A 19,917-nucleotide genomic window follows, 5' to 3' on the forward strand; every position below is an offset into this window, starting at 1 on the left:
GACAAACTGAAGGTAAAACAAACACAGACACACACACACACACACACACACACAGACATAGACACATACATGCACACGCATACACAATCACTCCACTAAACCCTTTATATCTCACATACACACTCAAACACACACACAGTGTTACTAAAGACAGATTACAATTCCAACAAAACTGTACATGTCTTTCATATTCTCTCTCTCTCTGTCTGTCTCTCTTTGTCTGTCTGTCTGTCTGTCTGTCTCTCTCTCTCTGTCTGTCTCTCAGAGTGAGGTGACACAGCGTGTGGTTTCTCAACAGTCTGGTGCTCGTGTTCCATCTGATTTTGCAACTTTTCCCTCATCCTCCTTCATCAAGGTAACAGCACGCCCTCACATAAACACACTCACACACAATCACACACACACACACTCACACACATACACATTGACTTTTGTTTGCTCACTCAGACCTCTCTCTCTGTCTCTCTCTCTCTCCTTGTTTCTCTCTCTCTCTCTCTCTCTCTGTGTCAGGCGGAGGAGGAGAAGAAGAGGAAGGGTACGGTGATGGTTGGGAAGGTGATGATTCCCTGTGCCCGCGGTAAAGAACAGTCGCACTGTCTCGTCTTGTCCCAACAGCAGCTGCGGCACGTGCACCGCCTCCTCATGACCTAAACCACGCCTGCTCATTGGCTCACGCTCGATGAGTGATGGCAGGCTCCCCCAATCACCGATACACTTCCACACTACACTTTTGCCACGTTCGGTTTTTTACTGGTTTGTTTCGGTACCTTTGACTCAACTCAGGAAACAACAGCGTCATTATCGGGCTAACGAAACCTCGCTTTCACACCAAAGACCGGTCATATCGTTGTTTACCGGCTCCTTCTCCGTCTCAGTTCTGAGGAACTGGGCATGACAGAGACGAAATCTTGTTGCGCTAGAGTTGAAACAGGATGTTGAAGGTGTCGTGTGGCTTTATGCCTTCGTAGCGGTCGAATCGTATTTCTACTCATCTCTAACCTTCTTACGCTCGATTTTGACAACCAATCTTTCCTTTACAGGTTTTATGCAATTTTATATCAATCTTTAATACGCTGGAAGTGTATAACTGATTAGTTTTGTTAGACGACGTTAGACTGATGATTATTCACGCGTACAAATGTTCACTACAACATCGATCGTCGTAGTTTAGCGGGGCTCCGAGCGGGAACAAAAAGTTTAAAAATTAATTTATACAAAAACAAAAAAACAAAAGAAGTGTACTGTAGCATTGCACTTATCGTGTCTTTTCTTTGGGGGGGGGGGGGGGGGGGGCTTGTTTGTTTTGAAAGCCATGTGAAGAGTTTCTGTTGAGGGAGATACCTAGGACCAAACACATGCCATGAACAAACACGCCACGAACGGTTTTACCACTGTCCTCGGTTTAACGGCAGATTAGAAATGACTTGATCAACTGGGCTAATTTGTCTCTGTGATTCCACTCAATGGTTGTCTTTTCAAGTTTGTCTTCAGAGAGATTTTATGATTTTTTTTTTTTTTTTTCCGATTATTCTGTCCTGAAGTTTATATGTCCTGAAGTACTGCCTAAATTCTACGCGCATTCAACGTTAATTATATTTACGGATATTTAAACGCATCACACTTAGAGTAAAGCTTATGTTTCCTCTGTCTGCCACCACTTTTCTCTGACTCCCTTTCAGGTTGTTTTTCCTTCTCATCGCACTTAAAAACATTCGGTTGTCTTTGGCCCGGCTGGCTTTCCACGCCGGTGTTACGCCAGCCCCTTTGAGACAAGGCGTCTCTGTTATTGGGACGCAGATGAAAGGTAAAGGTTGATTATGGAATAGTCCTGTTTTTCTGGCAAGCGAATGACTCTGTCCGACGCAAACCCTAATAAAAGCGATGAAAATGGAAAAGCGGTTCTGTTGCCTGTGTTACACCAGACTGGTCCAGAAATATCATTTTAATGGAATTTAGCATAATGAGGCCACGTGTCTCCAGTAACTGTGAAATTACCCAGTAAACACTGCTGGGATTACTAACCCTAACATTTCACCTCTGGACTCCACATATACTTAAATACCTCCTCAAATTTAAAAGTTACACTGTGTTTCCATATGTAAGCACCACACAAGTATGTGATTTATGGGGACACCTAATTTGAAATGGTTGCGATCAAACAGTCATCTTCAAAAGAACACAGACAGAGTCTTGGTAATGTTTGCAGGTTTCCTTTTAATTTTAACTGTGCGATCACCAAAATACACATTTGAAACTGGAGAACCATGTCTTTCTCTATTACGAACGACCAAACCTTGAGTGCTAGTCCAGCTGGCGGTCCAGATATGGACTTTATGCCTTTTGTAACGACAGGGAGGGGTGGTGGAAGGTAACGTCGGCATGGGTCTACTGTGAGCCCTTTTTACGGAAGGTGCTGAAGAAGTCCTCGGGCTCGGTCGTCTCCAGCGGGGCGTTGTCACAGGTCTTGGGGGGGAGGAGCAGCTCTGGGTTAGCCATGCCCAAAACCGTGTTTATGAAGCTGGTGAGAGAGAGTGAGGGGGAGGGGGGATGGGGAGGAAAAGAATGCGGAAGAGGAACATCAGAAAATAAGGCGGGACACACACATGTATACACACACACACACATATATATATATATATACACGTGCACACACACAAACCTGGTGACAATCCAGCCGGTTTTGGGAGTGTAATACAGACTGGAGACAGGTATGCAGCCAATCTGAGTGACAGTGGTCATGTACTTTCCTGGACACAAACGTGAGAGGCAGATTGATAAAGACACACACACACACAGAGTATGGTGCCATCTTGTTGTTTTTTGATGGACAGCAGAGACCGCAGAGTGTAGACCTAACATTTATGAATTTATAAAACGGAAACATTTGCTGGTGTGACAAAACCTAACTGGCACCATTTTCACTGTAACACTGTTACATTAAGACTGGAGTTAAAAGCTCCAAGGCCACTCTGACACTGTTACATTAAGACTGGTGTTAAAACCTCCAAGGCCACTGTAACACTGTTACATTAAGACTGGAGTTAAAACATCCAAGGCTACTCTGACACTGTTGCATTAAGACTGGAGTTAAAACATCCAAGGCCACTCTGATACTGTTACATTAAGACTGGAGTTAAAACCTCCAAGGCCACTCTGACACTGTTACATTAAGACTGAGGTTAAAACCTCCAAGGCCACTGTAACACTGTTACGTTAAGACCACCATTACCTTGTGTGGCAGGCACATCACCTGTCCAGGTGTTAACCAGTAAACCCTGCCCTTGGATGGAAGAGGTGCCCAGAATCTCCTCACTCAGGAACGTGGCGTTTCTAGGGATGTCAGCAGGCATGAAGGTTTTTTTCAGCGGGGTCTTCTTGCATGTGCCAGCCTCGTTGTTAAAGGTGTACTTCACGCCCTGAGTGATAAAAAACAGAAGAATGCTGATGCTGAGAGAGAGAGAGAGAGAGAGAGGGAGGAACTTTGGCCTGTTCTGAGCTCCATCCTATGAAATCTTTCAGGGATTTTGTTTGTTTGTTTCCTACTGAGACATGTTTTCCATGTCTCAAAGATGAAATATATTGTGTGTGCATGCATACACAGCAATAAATAAATCAATAAATCGTGTGTGTGTGTGTGTGTGTGTGTGTGTGTTACATACTTGGTTGAAGAGCAAAAGGACATCCAGCTTGAATTGGTGATTGTCATATTGTCCGAATTCGGAAAAATAAATCCGTTTCCCAATAGAGTCATAGATGTAACTGGCATAAGCACTGAGCTCTCCGCTTTGTGTAACCTGAGAGAGAGAGAGAGAGAGCATAAACCCAGTGAGGAGGAATTTAAGCATGGCTGTAACATTGATTTTTTTTTTTTTAAACCGGTTTGGTGAAAACAACATTCAGATGGCGGTTTATCATATTTATATATGCATTCTCATTCTGTTTCAAGCTTAATTTTGAAGGAGAAACACGAGATGAGAACTCACAACTCCGAGGTTTCCTGACAGCAGCGGGGGCGTCACTGAAAAGGACAAGCACACATCCCAGAGGTCATTTTGATTCTGGATCAGTTTAAAAGTCTGAACATTTCGGCTGAAAAACTGAGCCGCTGGTCTGTGCTCGCATGCCTCAGCGAAAAGAATTAACCGTCTCTCCCTCAGAGACCGAGACACACCAAACACATTCAATAAAAGCGCCTAAAAACTCATCTCTTTCAACTCTGTCTGACCTCTTAACCACTATCTTTACAGGTCTGTGTTTCAGGTGCAGGAAGGAAAGAAAAAAAAAAGACTTGGTAAAGCACTATAACCATGCACGGTCCATGGAGTGGTTCTTCACTCTAGGTCTGTCTGCTAAGACATGCCTGCAATGCTTCTTCTTCTAAAGGTTCTTTGGGGGGGGGGCATCTACCAAATGACTAAACACAAATGACTAAACACAAGTGACTGAACACAAATGACTGAACACAAATGACTGAACACAAATGACTAAACACAAATGTGTTAAAAGAAAGAAGGATGACGCCTGCAATACGCAAAACTTGCTAGCACTGTGAAGACCGCTTTGAAAACAAAACAAAAAAAAAACAAAGAAACAAAGATTTTAGCCAACGAAGCTGCGAAACTGAACATCTATAGATGTCTGGTCTTCTCAAAGGAGGATAACATTTCTGCGTCAGAAGCGTATGTCAGTCAAGCATCAGCACACACAACAAACATAAACATAGGCTCAAAATAGTCAGAACAAAACTCTCTCTCTCTCTCTCAGACACACACACACACACACACACACACACATACGTACTGCATGGTTGAGGCGTCTGGGCGAAGCAGCCGGCTGCCAAACACAGCAGAAGAGAAAGAGAGAGAGAGAAGTGCATGATGAGAAAATGAAGAGCAGATTAGAGCGAGACAGTCGACTGTTCTCAGATCTGAAGCTCAACACCTCTGTGTGCTCTATCACCTCTCCACCTGCTGCTTTTATAGGGCACCACTGGCACTTCTCAGTCTCCCCCTCAGTTTACATAAGGCGTAGCTGTTTTAGGATGCCGTGCCAGGTACACCTTTAATCAGAATGGAAAAGTTTTGTGAACATTTCGATAACTGCCTGCATTAAGGGCAAAGGGATTAAACATACTGAACAATGGGTGAGATAAAATTCATTCACGTTTTAGTGGGTGTCCTGATAAACCGCATATTTATGTATTACAGCGTGCATGTGACAGGTAGTAATTTTTTTTTTCTGTGTTTGTTGCATTATCTAATGGGTCGATTAAAATTAAATAATTGTTGATTTACTATTACAGTTAAAATTGGACAATATAGTGCGTGATAGTGAATTTGATAGTGATAGTTCTGATAGAAAATACAGTAAAGAAAATATAGTTCAGTTCAGTGACCGATAAAAGTCACTGGGATATGTCATACACTTTTGGTCTGATGTACACTGTTGTGGGGTTTTTTTCTTATATAGTTATATACATTGTAAATTATAATGTATTTGTGTGCCCTTGATCACTGATCATCGTCCGGTATGTAGGTTATCGCGGTCATTATGCAAATTATTCACATCTATGGTAAAAACGATGCTAAGGGAAACAAGTGATAGGCTTACAGCAAGAGCAGGCTATTGTTGCTGTTTATCATAAAAAAAAAAACCTGTGCGGGTGACGCGGCAGTAAATTAAATTTGCGAGTCTCGAGTCTCGTCGTCTCTAACGGCTGGGTCGGACATCGCATACAGCACTGCTGGTCGTGTTCTGGGAGCTATGTCAAAACAATGTATTTTTCCCCCTTGACCTCGACTTTAGCCACGCAAGTAAGGGACGCGTGCGAAACTTTTGGTGAGTCCAGCAAAATAGCACAGACCTCCACTTGTGCAACGGCCCGCTGAGAACTAGTAGATGGAAAATGGTAGATAAGGACGAGTTTACTGGTGGATGCATGCGCAAGACTTTACTCTCTGCTTAGCCACAGAGCTCGACTGGGGCCTTGCAGTAAGGCGCTGACCCTTCCAAACGGCGAAATAGGGGGAAGACACCACCTGTAGGGAAAAACACTTCTGTGAGAGTATAACGTTTTTCTCCAAACGATATTAGTGGACGATATTATAATTTCCTGCGTCGCTAATAGTAGTTTCAATATTAGAACACCTCAACCGAGATGTGTTCATTTTGAACACAAGCCAATACGTTTACAATGTCCATCGTTCATCTCTCACCTTGGGAAATGAAAAAAAAAACATCCACACGTGACCGGAGAACATATATCTGGAGTTTAATCTGTTTTGCGTTACGTAACGTGTCACTCAAAGTAACATATCTCTTCACATCTCTCTTTGTTGATACGTTATAAAGCTATAAGGTTACCATATAAGATTAAATACGATAACCAAACATTATTAAACAAAGGAGCCGTACTAAATGTTCAGGAGAACCCACGTAACTAAATAACTGTTATCTCATTCCCATCCTACGCAACGTGGAAATATGCGTTATAAAAGTTTTCACACCCCTGTGTGATTGTTGTGCTATGTTGCCTAAGAAAAAACAAAAATAAAAAAATATGCTTCTGATCAGGACTCTTCATACTCTTGTCTCTAAACATGAAAGAAAAGTAGTAGAAAACTGCAGTTAAACACAACCTAATAATTCTAATTTAAACTGATAGTACCTCACTCCTGACCTGTGTTGTATAAGACCTATGTACTGTAAAAGCTTTGGCAAGTACATTTTGTAAAGCAGTCCGTCATTGGCTGGGTTTCAGTATGCCTAAATTCATCGCTGGTACTGTAGGAGGGGAGAGAGAACCCAACAACTTGACACGCCTGCAGGTGAATTTAACAGACTGAGAAAGTACCGCGTATTCTGCCTGTGGTTTTCACTGAGGAAGACTTAAAGAGGGATGAAGAAGGATGATCACTGAGAAAGACCGCGAATGGAGTGCGTCGAACTTTTTTGTTTGTTTGTTTAAGTATTTTTAAAGTTGTTTTTGTTTTTTTTTTTTTAGAGTTTTTCTCCCCGACCACAGTGTCACCGAGGGCATCTCGTTCTTGGCGCTTACACAACAGAGGGCTCCTCATTGGCTACCTGCTTGGTTTGTTTTGACCTGTCTGGGATGTTGCGTCGGATCAAAAGCGTCCGTCAAATGAATAAATGCAAATGTGAGTGTAAAAGAACGAAAGAAGTCCGTTCCGTGTACGCGTTTTCCTCAGTGAATGCTTGTGTTTCTTTTTTGCTGATTTTTATGACCTTTACAGCAAACTCAGAGTATAAATCTTTCTGTTGAAAGAAAGAGAGAAGAGAAAAGAAGGTCAAAGGGAGAGAAGAACTGTTCATATAAATGTCCTCTAAATGTCCTCTAAATGTCTCCGGTGTCAGAGTAACATAACGACAGGTATGAGGTTAATGTGTGTGTATCTACACTTAGGCCCGTGTCCGCAGGTCTCCTGAGAACCCTTGACTAAGCCACAGAGCAACCTGTCCAGTCAGCCCGGAGCACAGATACACCATATGGGCCTGCTTCCTGAAAGCTGTAGGCTCAAGTGGACGTGTGAGACACAGAGCAGTTGAGACTCAGATGTGATAACAGCTTTCCCAGTTGTGTATCAGCCATTTGGAGTCTGGTCTGGTTCAGAGAAGGGCTTTTCTGGTAACTAAAGTAAAATGGAAATGGGAAAGAGAAATTCTCTTTGGGATATACACTAAACTCTGTGTGTATGTGTGTGTGTGTGTGTGTGTGTGTGTGTGTGTGTGTGTGTGTGTATTTGTGGGTGTACATATGAGACATGCACGTCCAAGTAAGACAGAGACAGGCAGTTTTTGTTTTGATTTGAAGGTTTGTTGGTTTTTAACTTTTTTGTTGAATTTTTCTGAACATGTTGTCCGACCCCGGTCTTTTCTCGTTCTGTCGCCGTTGACGGAGAGAGCGAAGAAAGACGAGAACCCTGTGCCTCTGAGCGTGGTTAACCCCTGCAGTGCCAAAATCCCACGTCACAAATAGAATGACAGGACTTCCATTTCGTCTGAACGTCTGCTTATAGTGTTCTCTGCCTCTGACCGTTACAGAACAGACATGGATCAGTGGATGATGATATTCAGAATAATGCGGACAAACACGTGCCTTATAGTTTATTAAATGTTTATTATATGTTTCCCAATTCATGTCTTTAACCATAGGGTAGAATATTTTTGTACTACACAAGTCAAAGACATGAATGATCACAGTTTAAAAAAAAATCACCAAACTCATTCATTACAGTCACGACCATTTCAGTCCTGACTCACTGAATGAACTGAACAGAAGACAACAGAAGAGAATGAATTAAAAACGACTTTAAAATGCGTTTAGATGGTTATCTGGTGAAAGCATTTTCCTGGTTGTGGTGTCGTGGTGATGATGTGTTTGCTCAGGCGAAGAGGGTGAAGAAGTTGACAGGTTCTGTTTCCTCCCTTTTGGCGAAACGGCAGAAGGGAGGGGGGAGGAGTTTACCAGGGTCGTCAATGCCCACGATGTTGTTGAAGAAACTGGAGATGAAACACCAGACTGTTTAGGAACTATAGTGTCCAGAGTGTATTTACCATCACACACACACGCACACACACACACACAGTCACATACATACACACACACTAACCTGGTGGCGATCCAGCCAGTTTTAGGGGTGTGGTACATCATGCTGACTGGTATACAGCCGATCTCAGTGACGGTAGACATGTACTTTGCTGCAAACAAGTGTGACAGGCAGACAGGTGAGGAGGCAGACAGTCACACACACACACACACACACACAATCACACACACACACACATACACACAGGACAGGGACATCTCTGTCTTGTATGCATTTAATTAAACACTGTACAATATGACTCACACAGTTAAAAATGTTTTACATCACTGATACCATAGCAAGCATTATCTCAGAGTTATGGATTAATTTCAGAATATCTATGGTGAGAGCTCGTATGATTTTAGTCTCTTCAGCACACACAAACACACACACACATATATACACACACACACTGACCCAACTGAGACAGGTATGTGTGAAGTCTAAATGAGATCAGTTACTGTGATGTTGTTCAGTCCAATACACACGACTCTCATCACATTGCACTGACAGATCATCTCAGACCTTTACCTTGTCCAGCAGGTTCCTCTCCCACCCAGTTACTGACCAGCAGACCTTGGCCTAGAATGGAGGAGGTGCCCATGACCACCTGATTCAAGAAGGAGGCGGTTTGGGGAATTTGGAGAGGAGGGAAGTCTGTTTTCATGGGCACTGATGTGCATGTGAAATTCAGCCAGTTGATTTTGTACATGACGCCCTGGTGGAGCGAAAACAAAAGGAAGAGGAGAAAATCAGGACTGACGAGACCTGGGACAACAGGACAACGTCCTGATAAACCATTCAGTGTTTTTCAGTTTATGATTTTCAGTTTATGATTTCATGTCTGGAGCCGCATCTCATTCTGACTTTTCTTCTGTCTCCCCGTGTGTCTTTCATCATGTGTAGTTATATGTTTCAAGACAGAAATTTACCAGAAAAATTTTCACAAATAAGCATGTCCTGTCAGTTGTGTGTGTGTGTGTGTGTGTGTGTGTGTGTGTGAGTTGGTTACCTGATTAAACATTAAAAGAAGGTCCTGATTGAATGGATGGTTCTTGTACTGCCCAAACTGAAACAAACGGATCTTTTGTCCCAGCGCATCATACGTGTATTTACCAGTAGACATCACCTCTCCATTTTGACTAGACTATGAGAGAGACACACAGAGAGAAACACACATGGAGAGAGAGAGAGAAGTTAAAATGGAGTGTCTGTTTCAGTGTAGATGATGATCTTTCCTTGTGGACCACTGTTACACATAAATAAAGAATTTTGGACAATGATGTGAGAGTGGAAATGATGTGATTTTGAAGGAAGAAAAACTCAGAACTCACCGTGGTAAATCCTCCCATTAGCAGAGGTGGTGCAGCTAAAAAGTTCAAAGTTGAAATTAGTGTTTCTCATGCACAAGCAACAACAAACAGCAACAAAACAAACAAAAGTCTAGAATCACTTCAGAAAAGCAAAACTCATAAACAATAACAGTAATGACAACAGACACACTTAAGATAAAAAAAAACACTCTTAAAATCAAATTACGATCTCTCTCTCTCTCTCTCTCTTTCTTTCTCAAACACACACACACACACACACACACACACACACACATACGTACTGCATGGTTGAGGCGTCTGGGCGAAGCAGCCGGCTGCCAAACACAGCAGAAGAGAAAGAGAGAGAGAGAAGTGCATGATGTGAAAATGAAGAGCAGATTAGAGCGAGACAGTCGACTGTTCTCAGATCTGAAGCTCAACACCTCTGTGTGCTCTATCACCTCTCCACCTGCTGCTTTTATAGGGCACCACTGGAACTTCTCAGTCTCCCCTCAGTTTACATAAGTGACTCTTTTATGATGATGGAAAGACCTTTCTCCTCAAAACAATTTGGGAGTGCTGTGGAAACAAGCCCCAATAAAGATAAGGGACAAAGACACTTCAAACTGTTATGAAATAACAGACCTCCACTACTTCAGCAATTATTAGAAGAGTGTTCTCTCTTTTTTTTTTCTTTTATACCCAAACCCATATGTCTGTTTTAAATTATTATCTGTTTTCTGATTTCACTCATTAACAGTAGGGCTGTTGTTAAAATTTCATTTTTCATCACGTTTCGCCAGACGAAAAACGTTTGTGCAGCTCTCGGTCTCCTGATCAATGAGGAAGCGCAAAATCTGGGTTGGAACACGGTGTTTACGGTGAATATTAAATACACGGTGAGATTCTGGGCAGTGAGAACAGCATTGGACGAAGATTGTTGATAAAGTTTCATATAAACCTAGAAATGCGACGGTGAATGTTTGATGTTATAAAATTACTTTGAATCAACTGGTCCAACTTGCCCACCCACGTTTAGTTCTGTGAATATCTGCGTTAATCAACACCTGCCAGGTTCTGCCAAAAACGGAGAGAACACTTAACCACTGCAGCAGTAACCGTTCGTAAATAATGTACAATGTGATTTGTGCAGGTAGATATGTTTCTTGCTTTAGTTCTGGCTCATAAAGCGAGGGAGCTCATAGCCAGCCTAACCCCCATTATTTTAGGATTAACGTTTGACTCCCCGTTATGATATCACTCCGTACCACCGACCTATCTTATGCCGATCTCAAGGTAACTAATTTGATAATGTTTAGAAGGGCGAGGCTTACCCTGGCTGTGCAATGTATTTTATTGATTTGGGATGTCGCATGTCGGCGAACGCACTTGGATACCTGGCATGGCAAACAGTCAAGAGTTGTCATAACCTATGTCTGCATTTATTCTGTAACATTTGTTCATCTATACAAACCTACCTAACCACCCCATCACTCAGTTTACTAAACTCGACATGTTAGCATTACCTTTGTGATCACATACAGGCTACTTCGACTACATATGATGCCGTCTCAGTCGGAAAAAAACAAACCTAGCACACAGCAGAATGTATGAACGCACTGAAAAAAACCGAAAGCTCTCGCAAACCAAATCATCATTCTGGAAGAGTTAAGAATCAAACAGAATCGCGTTTGATTCTTTACTTTTCTAGAATGATAATTTGGTTTGCGAGAGTTTTCGTAAGGTTCTAGCTATTCATCTCCGGTGTCTGCGTTTTGACAGATTTGACTGCATCAAATTAGAAATCGCGAAATTGCAATGTGGCATACGCTATGATATCCTGGTAAGGCCACTGCCTTTAGGCTTCCCGTTTCAAACTGCGGGGAAATGGTGCATTTAGCTGCCAGAATTAAGAAAATTTTGCCGGGGGTTGGGCATGCCCCCGGACCCCCCTACAGGTGTGAGTTCGCCCCCGCTTCTTGCTCCCCCACCTTCAAGCTCGTTCCGGCGCCGCTGAACTGCTCCCAAATTTCAGTCTCTTAAATGGAAAACATGTTCGCACCCCCAACAAGCATGACGTTTCTGAACAAACCTCTGGTGAAAATTGATCTCTGGGTATCTATCTATCTATCTATCTATCTATCTATCTATCTATCTATATATATATATATACACACACACACACACACACACACACATGCATTGCTATGGTTTATTTCTCCATTTTGTAGAAACACATCCTGATAGTCTAATTTGCATTTCAACTCAACATTATTTCAATATTAAATTCAAAATAAAGCAGGGTTGAAGGTCCTAGGTCCGGCTTACGGACAAAGGCAGTATAGTAAAAAAAACGTACATAAAAGGTCTCTCATTATATAGTTAATTTAATGATTGAGCTATTATTTATTTTTATTATTAGCTATTATTAGCGTTTCTGACAAACAGCAGATTATGAGATGGTGTTTGATTTGAATCCAGGAAGGCTTGGTGATGTCTTTATGTTTCGCTGACTGCACAATGTGTTCATCCACCGCATAAAACTCTATACATGGCGACTGGGTAGAGTTATTCACGTGAAGTGAGCGATAATGAATTATGACATTTATCACTTACTAACTTGTTAGGGACCACATCGTCCGGAAAGCTCATTTTTTCCGTTCACTGATTGTGTAAGAAAACAAACCCTCACTTTCTCTGTCTGTTGTCGTTCTCTTACGCAGCCTAGATAAGAGTCTATCCCAAATATTACAACTCACGTTTTTCACGCCGCGCTGCCTGAATAAGTACACCATAGTCCACACTTCAAACATTTAGTCATGAAAAACTGTTATTGAAAATCTCAGGAGAGCTGGAGTGACTGATGTGTTGAACCGTTCTTTGCCCTGTTTTTCACAAGAGTGGAAAGGTGAAGAACAAACACAAAGACGATTTTAAATATTTAGATACTGTCAAAAGAATTGTACGTCCATAGTCTTTAAGGATGACGTAACACTGAATGCTTGACATGTGGTATGTGTCTAATTTGTATTTCTCTACAATCAGAAATTCTTTTGAGATTTTCTCTCTGTCTTAAACTTCCCGTCCTCATGCTCTTGTGTGTGTGTAACTTACTTTTCATGTTGGTAATGAAAAAAATGATAACGGACTGTATTTGTGATTGATCAGACTGAATCTGTTAGTGATGAAATACATCATCATGCTTTTCATACATGGATACATACATTTCCTCTGCGTGTTAAAATTCAGCTTGTATGCAAAAAAAAAAAAAAAATGAATCACCTTTATTTTCCTTTCTGTTGCCAATGTCATGGTCTGATTTGACTGAATCTCTCTAAAATCAGTGAGATGCCTCAGGCAGGTTTTCCTTATGACTATCAGTCAGAATATTTCATTGAATTTTTTTTAAGAACAGTATCTGTAAAAATAAAGATGATCATCTCTAAAACAAACTACATAACTTCTGAGCTTTGCTTTAGTCTTAAAGATAAAAAAATAAAAAAAAGATGTTTAGAAAAAACATCTGTTTAGAAAAAAATAAAAACTGTGTCAGTGTTTACTAAAGGAGGAGATAACTTATAATGCCGTGGCATGTGTGTTTTGTGACGTATGCTCACTGATTTAAGATCTTTGACAGCTGACAGAGGAGGAATAGGTTTTGAAAGCTGCCACTTGATTAGGTATTTACTAATGTTCCACAACCTCTATAAAGACACAGTTCAAATACAAAACGCACTCACGAATAATCTAAAGGGGGAAAAAAAAGCACCGATAGGTTAAATGCAGCATTGTCCAAAAAAAGGTTCAAAAAGAAAAAAGAAAAGAAATTAGGTAAAGGTCAAGGTAAAAAGAAAAAAGTGGGAACAGGTCAAAGTGAACTTATCTAAGCAGTAAATGGGACTGTAAAGTGTTTGTTTAAAGCGCAGACAGAGGTGATGGGAACTCTCTGTAACGGCATTTGGAATGGAATCAGTCACATGACGTGTGTGATTATAGTGATGTCACTTTGTCATGTGACCCGGGGGGGCGCTCTCAGTCAACTGATAAAGGAAATCATAAAGTCGCATGTGATCCCTTAGCAGGGTCTAGATACGGAGGGCAATTAATCTCATAAAATCTGAGATACTCAATGGTTTTCTGCTATTGACAGCCAGATTAATTCATTTACTTGAAATCATAAAGCCTCATGTGATTCTTTAGTGGACAGAGTGTAAGTCTGCAGTCTTGTTTATCTCATGTTTTATTGGTAAATTCCATTCCCATAATCTGTAGTTCATTGGTCCTGCAGACATTTTGTACGTGGTATTTGTGGGGTGTGATAATGGTGGCCAACACTGTCACATCAGCCAGTGCAGAGCCAATAACTGCACCAGTTCCCAGTATGCACCAGTTCCCAGTATGCACCGGTCCCCAGTTTGTGAAAGGGGAAGATCACACACACACACACATGATTGTCTTGTTCACGTCTCTTAGTCCAAGTGCTTTAATGTGTTATTGTGTCACTGACCATTCTCACTGAATCCTTTAAACACAACATTTCTGCTTCCTGACTGAGGAAACCGGGTTCGTGTGAATTTCATCTTGATATCACAGTGTTCTGTTTTGTATGTCTGTCTTTTGTTACTGTAGGCATCTTTTCCCCAGTGTGGATGCCCCAGTTCATCCTAAAACATCCAGTTCACCAGACCATAACGCCCAGTTCTCTCCAACAGTTCTATTCAAAGAGGCCCATCAAGACACTGTTGTCTTCGTTTGTTTGTTTGTTTTTTTATCGATAATCTTTCTCAAAAGCCCAGGGGCATGGAGGTAAGGTCAGATGGTTGATTTGGAGACACTGGTAGGTCTTACATGCTGACTATTTGACTGTTTTTACTCTGAAACATCACTGTGGTGGTTTAAACATGTTCATTATTGAACCCCAAAGTGAAAGTGTAATGTTTAATTTATAAATAAATCATTTCATTTATCCGCTGAGATGGCTGATTCTTTGTTTCTCTCTTTTGATCCACAAAGTTAAAAAAACAAAAAAAACAACAACATGTTTTTGGAACAAATAAATTTGCTTTGAGAATGAACTGGTGGTGGTGGAATGACCTTCCTCACTCAGTCAGGACTCCGGAATCTCTTGCCCTCTTCCGCAGGGAACTGAAAACCCACCTTTCCAGAACCCACCTGTCCCCCACTGCCTAACCTCCCTTTCTATGTCACAAAAAAAATCGTGCTAACCTTGTCCCTATGTCATAAGTCTTGTTTTTTTTTTATCGTTTGTTATCACAGAATTCCAGGAGTGTGATACTGAGGGTAATTAATCTATAGTCTTATTGCGATCTCTGTTTATGGTGCAATGAGATCTGATTGATGCATTTATTGTAAGTCGCTTTGGTCAAAAGCGTCTGCGAAATGCCAAATTGTAAGTTGTAATTGTAAACGAAAGTGCTGCAGGTATGTCGTTCATTTCAGAGCTAAGTCTTCATCTCTCACTCCTGCTAAATTCTCTTAAAAATGATGTTGAATCCATTGGATTTCATTTATTCATTTCTTTAATTTCATTGTCTCACTGGAATTGTGAGGTTGATTCTTGGTTTCCTTCCTTTGGTCTATAAGAATCAAAAAAATATTTTTTAACAAATACCTTTGCTTTGAGAATAAAACAAAGTCAAACTGTTGTGTAGTTCTTTTTAAAAGTGATTGTTTTGATTTTCTTTCTTTCTTTCTTTTTTTTTTTTTTTAACTCAGACTGTCTGTAAAAAACACAACGGAAAATCCTGTTTGACGTTCAGACAGGGTTAAACGGAGAACTTGCCTGAGACATCTCGCTGTTTTGCGAGATTCAGTCAGATGAAATGGTCTCTTTAGTAAAAAAAAACAGAGAGGACAATAGAAGTGATTCATTTTTTGCATATAGAACATGCATGGAAAATGTATGTATCCATGTATGAAAAGCATGATGATGTATTTTATCACCAACAGATTCAGTCTGATCAATCACAAATACAGTCCATTATCATTTTTTTCATCACCAACATGAAAAGTAAATTACACACAAACAAGATCATGAGGACGGGAAGTTTAAGACAGAGAGAAAATCTCAAAAGAATTTCTGATTGTAGAGAAATACAAATTAGACACATACCACATGTCAAGCATTCAGTGTTACGTCATCCTTAAAGACTATGGACGTACAATTCTTTTGACAGTATCTAAATATTTAAAATCGTCTTTGTGTTTGTTCTTCACCTTTCCACTCTTGTGAAAAACAGGGCAAAGAACGGTTCAACACATCAGTCACTCCAGCTCTCCTGAGATTTTCAATAACAGTTTTTCATGACTAAATGTTTGAAGTGTGGACTATGGTGTACTTATTTAGGCAGCGCGGCGTGAAAAACGTGAGTTGTAATATTTGGGATAGACTCTTATCTAGGCTGCGTAAGAGAACGACAACAGACGGAGAAAGTGAGGGTTTGTTTTCTTACACAATCAGTGAACGGAAAAAATGAGCTTTCCGGACGATGTGGTCCCTAACAAGTTAGTAAGTGATAAATGTCATAATTCATTATCGCTCACTTCACGTGAATAACTCTACCCAGTCGCCATGTATAGAGTTTTATGCGGTGGATGAACACATTGTGCAGTCAGCGAAACATAAAGACATCACCAAGCCTTCCTGGATTCAAATCAAACACCATCTCATAATCTGCTGTTTGTCAGAAACGCTATGATCCTAAGAAAAATGATGAATGGTTGTAGTTTCGCTGGACGACAGATTCACTATTTTCAGGTGTTCGTCGGATTTTGCTCTTAGTGTTTAGGACGTATTTCTGCGGCTTCCTTGCATTTTTATGACGTTACAGGCGAGTGATATTTTGGTGATTCTTCAACTATAGCAATTTTTGTGTCCCTGGAAGAAATAGGAAAAAAACAAAACAACATTTCTACATTTTTAGTTTTGTCACACTTACTTTACACCAAGAGGAACTTATAAAAAATAAATAATAGCTCAGTCATTTCACTACATAATGAGAGGCCTTTTATGTACGGTTTTTACTATACTGCCTTTGTCCGCGAGCCGGACTTTGGACCCTCAACCCTGCTTTATTTTGAATTTAATATTGAAATAATGTTGAGTTGAAATGCAAATTAGACTATCAGGATGTGTTTCTACAAAATGGAGAAATAAACCGTAGCAATGCATTTATATATATATAAATGACTCACCAAAAGATCAATTTTCTCCACAGGTTTGTGCAGAAACTTCATGCTTCATGGGTTTTACATTTAAGAGACTGAAACTTGGAACCGGTGGATTTAAAATAATTTTAATACCATCATACATTCACAAGCACATTTCTCAGTTCATATTCAGTAATATGCCTATTCACCATGAAACCACGTTTCAACCCAGATTCAATGCTTCTTCATTGATCAGTAAACCTGCTGAACAATTTTTTTTCTGGCAAAACATGTGACGGAAATTAATATTTCATAACAGTTTGAAGTGTCTTTGTCCCTTATCTTTATTGGGGCTTGTTTCCAAAGCACTCCCAAATTGTTTTGAGGAGAAAGGTCTTTCCATCATCATAAAAGAGTCACTTATGTAAACTGAGGGGAGACTGAGAAGTTCCAGTGGTGCCCTATAAAAGCAGCAGGTGGAGAGGTGATAGAGCACACAGAGGTGTTGAGCTTCAGATCTGAGAACAGTCGACTGTCTCGCTCTAATCTGCTCTTCATTTTCACATCATGCACTTCTCTCTCTCTCTTTCTCTTCTGCTGTGTTTGGCAGCCGGCTGCTTCGCCCAGACGCCTCAACCATGCAGTACGTATGTGTGTGTGTGTGTGTGTGTGTGTGTTTGAGAAAGAAAGAGAGAGAGAGAGAGAGAGAGAGAGAGAGAGAGATCGTAATTTGATTTTAAGAGTGTTTTTTTTTATCTTAAGTGTGTCTGTTGTCATTACTGTTATTGTTTATGAATTTTGTTTTTCTGAAGTGATTCTAGACTTTTGTTTGTTTTGTTGCTGTTCGTTGTTGCTTGTGCATGAGAAACACTAATTTCAACTTTGAACTTTTTAGCTGCACCACCTCTGCTAATGGGAGGATTTACCACGGTGAGTTCTGAGTTTTTCTTCCTTCAAAATCACATCATTTCCACTCTCACATCATTGTCCAAAATTCTTTATTTATGTGTAACAGTGGTCCACAAGGAAAGATCATCATCTACACTGAAACAGACACGCCATTTTAACTTCTCTCTCTCTCTCTCTCTCCATGTGTGTTTCTCTCTGTGTGTCTCTCTCATAGTCTAGTCAAAATGGAGAGGTGATGTCAACTGGTAAATACACGTATGATGCACTGGGACAAAAGATCCGTTTGTTTCAGTTTGGGCAGTACAAGAATCATCCATTCAATCTGGACCTTCTTTTAATGTTTAATCAGGTAACCAACTCACACACACCCACGCACATACACACAACTGACAGGACATGCTTATTTGTGAAAATTTTTCTGGTAAATTTCTGCCTTGAAACATATAATTACACATGATGAAAGACACACAGGGAGACAGAAGAAAAGTCAGAATGAGATGCGGCTCCAGACATGAAATCATAAACTGAAAATCATAAACTGAAAAACACTGAATGGTTTATCAGGATGTTGTCCTGTTGTCCCAGGTCTCGTCAGTCCTGATCTTCTCCTCTTCCTTTTGTTTTCGCTCCACCAGGGCGTCATGTACAAAATCAACTGGCTGAATTTCACATGCACATCAGTGCCCATGAAAACAGACTTCCCTCCTCTCCAAATTCCCCAAACCGCCTCCTTCTTGAATCAGGTGGTCATGGGCACTTCCTCCATTCTAGGCCAAGGTCTGCTGGTCAGTAACTGGGTGGGAGAGGAACCTGCTGGACAAGGTAAAGGTCTGAGATGATCTGTCAGTGCAATGTGATGAGAGTCGTGTGTATTGGACTGAACAACATCACAGTAACTGATCTCATTTAGACTTCACACATACCTGTCTCAGTTGGGTCAGTGTGTGTGTGTGTGTGTGTGTGTGTGTGTGTGTGTGTGTATGTGTGTGTGTGTGGGTGCTGAAAAGACTAAAATCATACGAGCTCTCACCATAGATATTCTGAAATTAATCCATAACTCTGAGATAATGCTTGCTGTGGTATCAGTGATGTAAAACATTTTTAACTGTGTGAGTCATATTGTACAGTGTTTAATTAAATGCATACAAGACTGAGATGTCCCTGTCCTGTGTGTATGTGTGTGTGTGTGTGTGTGTGTGCGTGCACACACGTATGTTTGTGTGTGTTCGTGTGTGTGTGTGTGTGTGACTGTCTGCCTCCTCACCTGTCTGCCTGTCACACTTGTTTGCAGCAAAGTACATGTCTACCGTCACTGAGATCGGCTGTATACCAGTCAGCATGATGTACCACACCCCTAAAACTGGCTGGATCGCCACCAGGTTAGTGTGTGTGTATGTATGTGACTGTGTGTGTGTGTGTGTGTGTGTGTGTGTGTGTGTGTGTGTGATGGCAAATACACTCTGGACACTATAGTTCCTAAACAGTCTGGTGTTTCATCTCCAGTTTCTTCAACAACATCGTGGGCATTGACGACCCTGGTAAACTCCTCCCCCCTCCCTTCTGCCGTTTTGCCAAAAAGGAGGAAACAGAACCTGTCAACTTCTTCACCCTCTTCGCCTGAGCAAACACATCATCACCACGAGACCACAACCAGGAAAATGCTTTCACCAGATAACCATCTAAACGCATTTTAAAGTCCTTTTCAATTAATTCTCTTCTGTTGTCTTCTGTTCAGTTCATTCAGTGAGTCAGGACTGAAATGGTCGTGACTGTAATGAATGAGTTTAGTGATTTTTTTTTTTGGACTATGGTCATTCACGACTTTGTCTTGTGTAATACAAAAACATTCAGCTCTGCAGTAAAGTACAATATTTGAAATAATAATATGAACATACAATAAACAATAAACTGAACCTTTA

The 19,917-nt window shown here is 40.8% G+C and overlaps 4 protein-coding genes across 4 annotated transcripts in view; 2 read left to right on the plus strand and 2 right to left on the minus strand.

The window, feature by feature from the left end:
* dctn1a (dynactin 1a) overlaps nt 1–1,189 on the plus strand; it is a 28,497-nt gene extending 27,308 nt beyond the window's left edge. The window contains 3 exon segments of the mRNA XM_030780129.1: nt 1–12; nt 266–355; nt 511–1,189. The exon segment at nt 1–12 is cut by the window's left edge and continues 62 nt beyond it. Coding sequence (XP_030635989.1) covers nt 1–12; nt 266–355; nt 511–651 — 243 coding nt within the window. The 3' untranslated portion in view covers nt 652–1,189.
* Nucleotides 1,190–2,385: 1,196 nt separating this feature from the next.
* Nucleotides 2,386–6,201, minus strand: LOC115816505 (ependymin-like). Its single transcript, XM_030779459.1, has 8 exons — nt 6,193–6,201; nt 5,955–6,038; nt 4,797–4,833; nt 3,984–4,018; nt 3,660–3,794; nt 3,230–3,416; nt 2,660–2,747; nt 2,386–2,518 (listed from the first exon to the last, which is right to left on the minus strand). The coding sequence occupies exons 1-8, from the start codon at nt 6,199–6,201 to the stop codon at nt 2,386–2,388; spliced, it is 708 nt and encodes a 235-aa protein (XP_030635319.1).
* Nucleotides 6,202–8,402: 2,201 nt separating this feature from the next.
* LOC115816506 (ependymin-like) lies at nt 8,403–10,276 on the minus strand (the record flags this gene model as incomplete). The annotated part of the gene is made up of 6 exons (XM_030779460.1): nt 8,403–8,520; nt 8,631–8,718; nt 9,138–9,324; nt 9,619–9,753; nt 9,941–9,975; nt 10,222–10,276. Coding segments are annotated over 6 exons (618 nt in total), but the record flags the coding sequence as incomplete, so codon positions are not given.
* A 7,401-nt stretch (nt 10,277–17,677) lies between these two features.
* Nucleotides 17,678–19,619, plus strand: LOC115816507 (ependymin-like; the record flags this gene model as incomplete). Its single annotated transcript, XM_030779461.1, has 6 exons — nt 17,678–17,732; nt 17,985–18,019; nt 18,213–18,347; nt 18,634–18,820; nt 19,290–19,377; nt 19,502–19,619. Coding segments are annotated over 6 exons (618 nt in total), but the record flags the coding sequence as incomplete, so codon positions are not given.
* Between the last annotated feature and the right edge of the window lie 298 nt (nt 19,620–19,917).

Source organism: Chanos chanos, chromosome 7 (genome assembly GCF_902362185.1).
Source record: "Chanos chanos chromosome 7, fChaCha1.1, whole genome shotgun sequence".
In the NCBI taxonomy this organism is placed as follows: domain Eukaryota; kingdom Metazoa; phylum Chordata; class Actinopteri; order Gonorynchiformes; family Chanidae; genus Chanos; species Chanos chanos.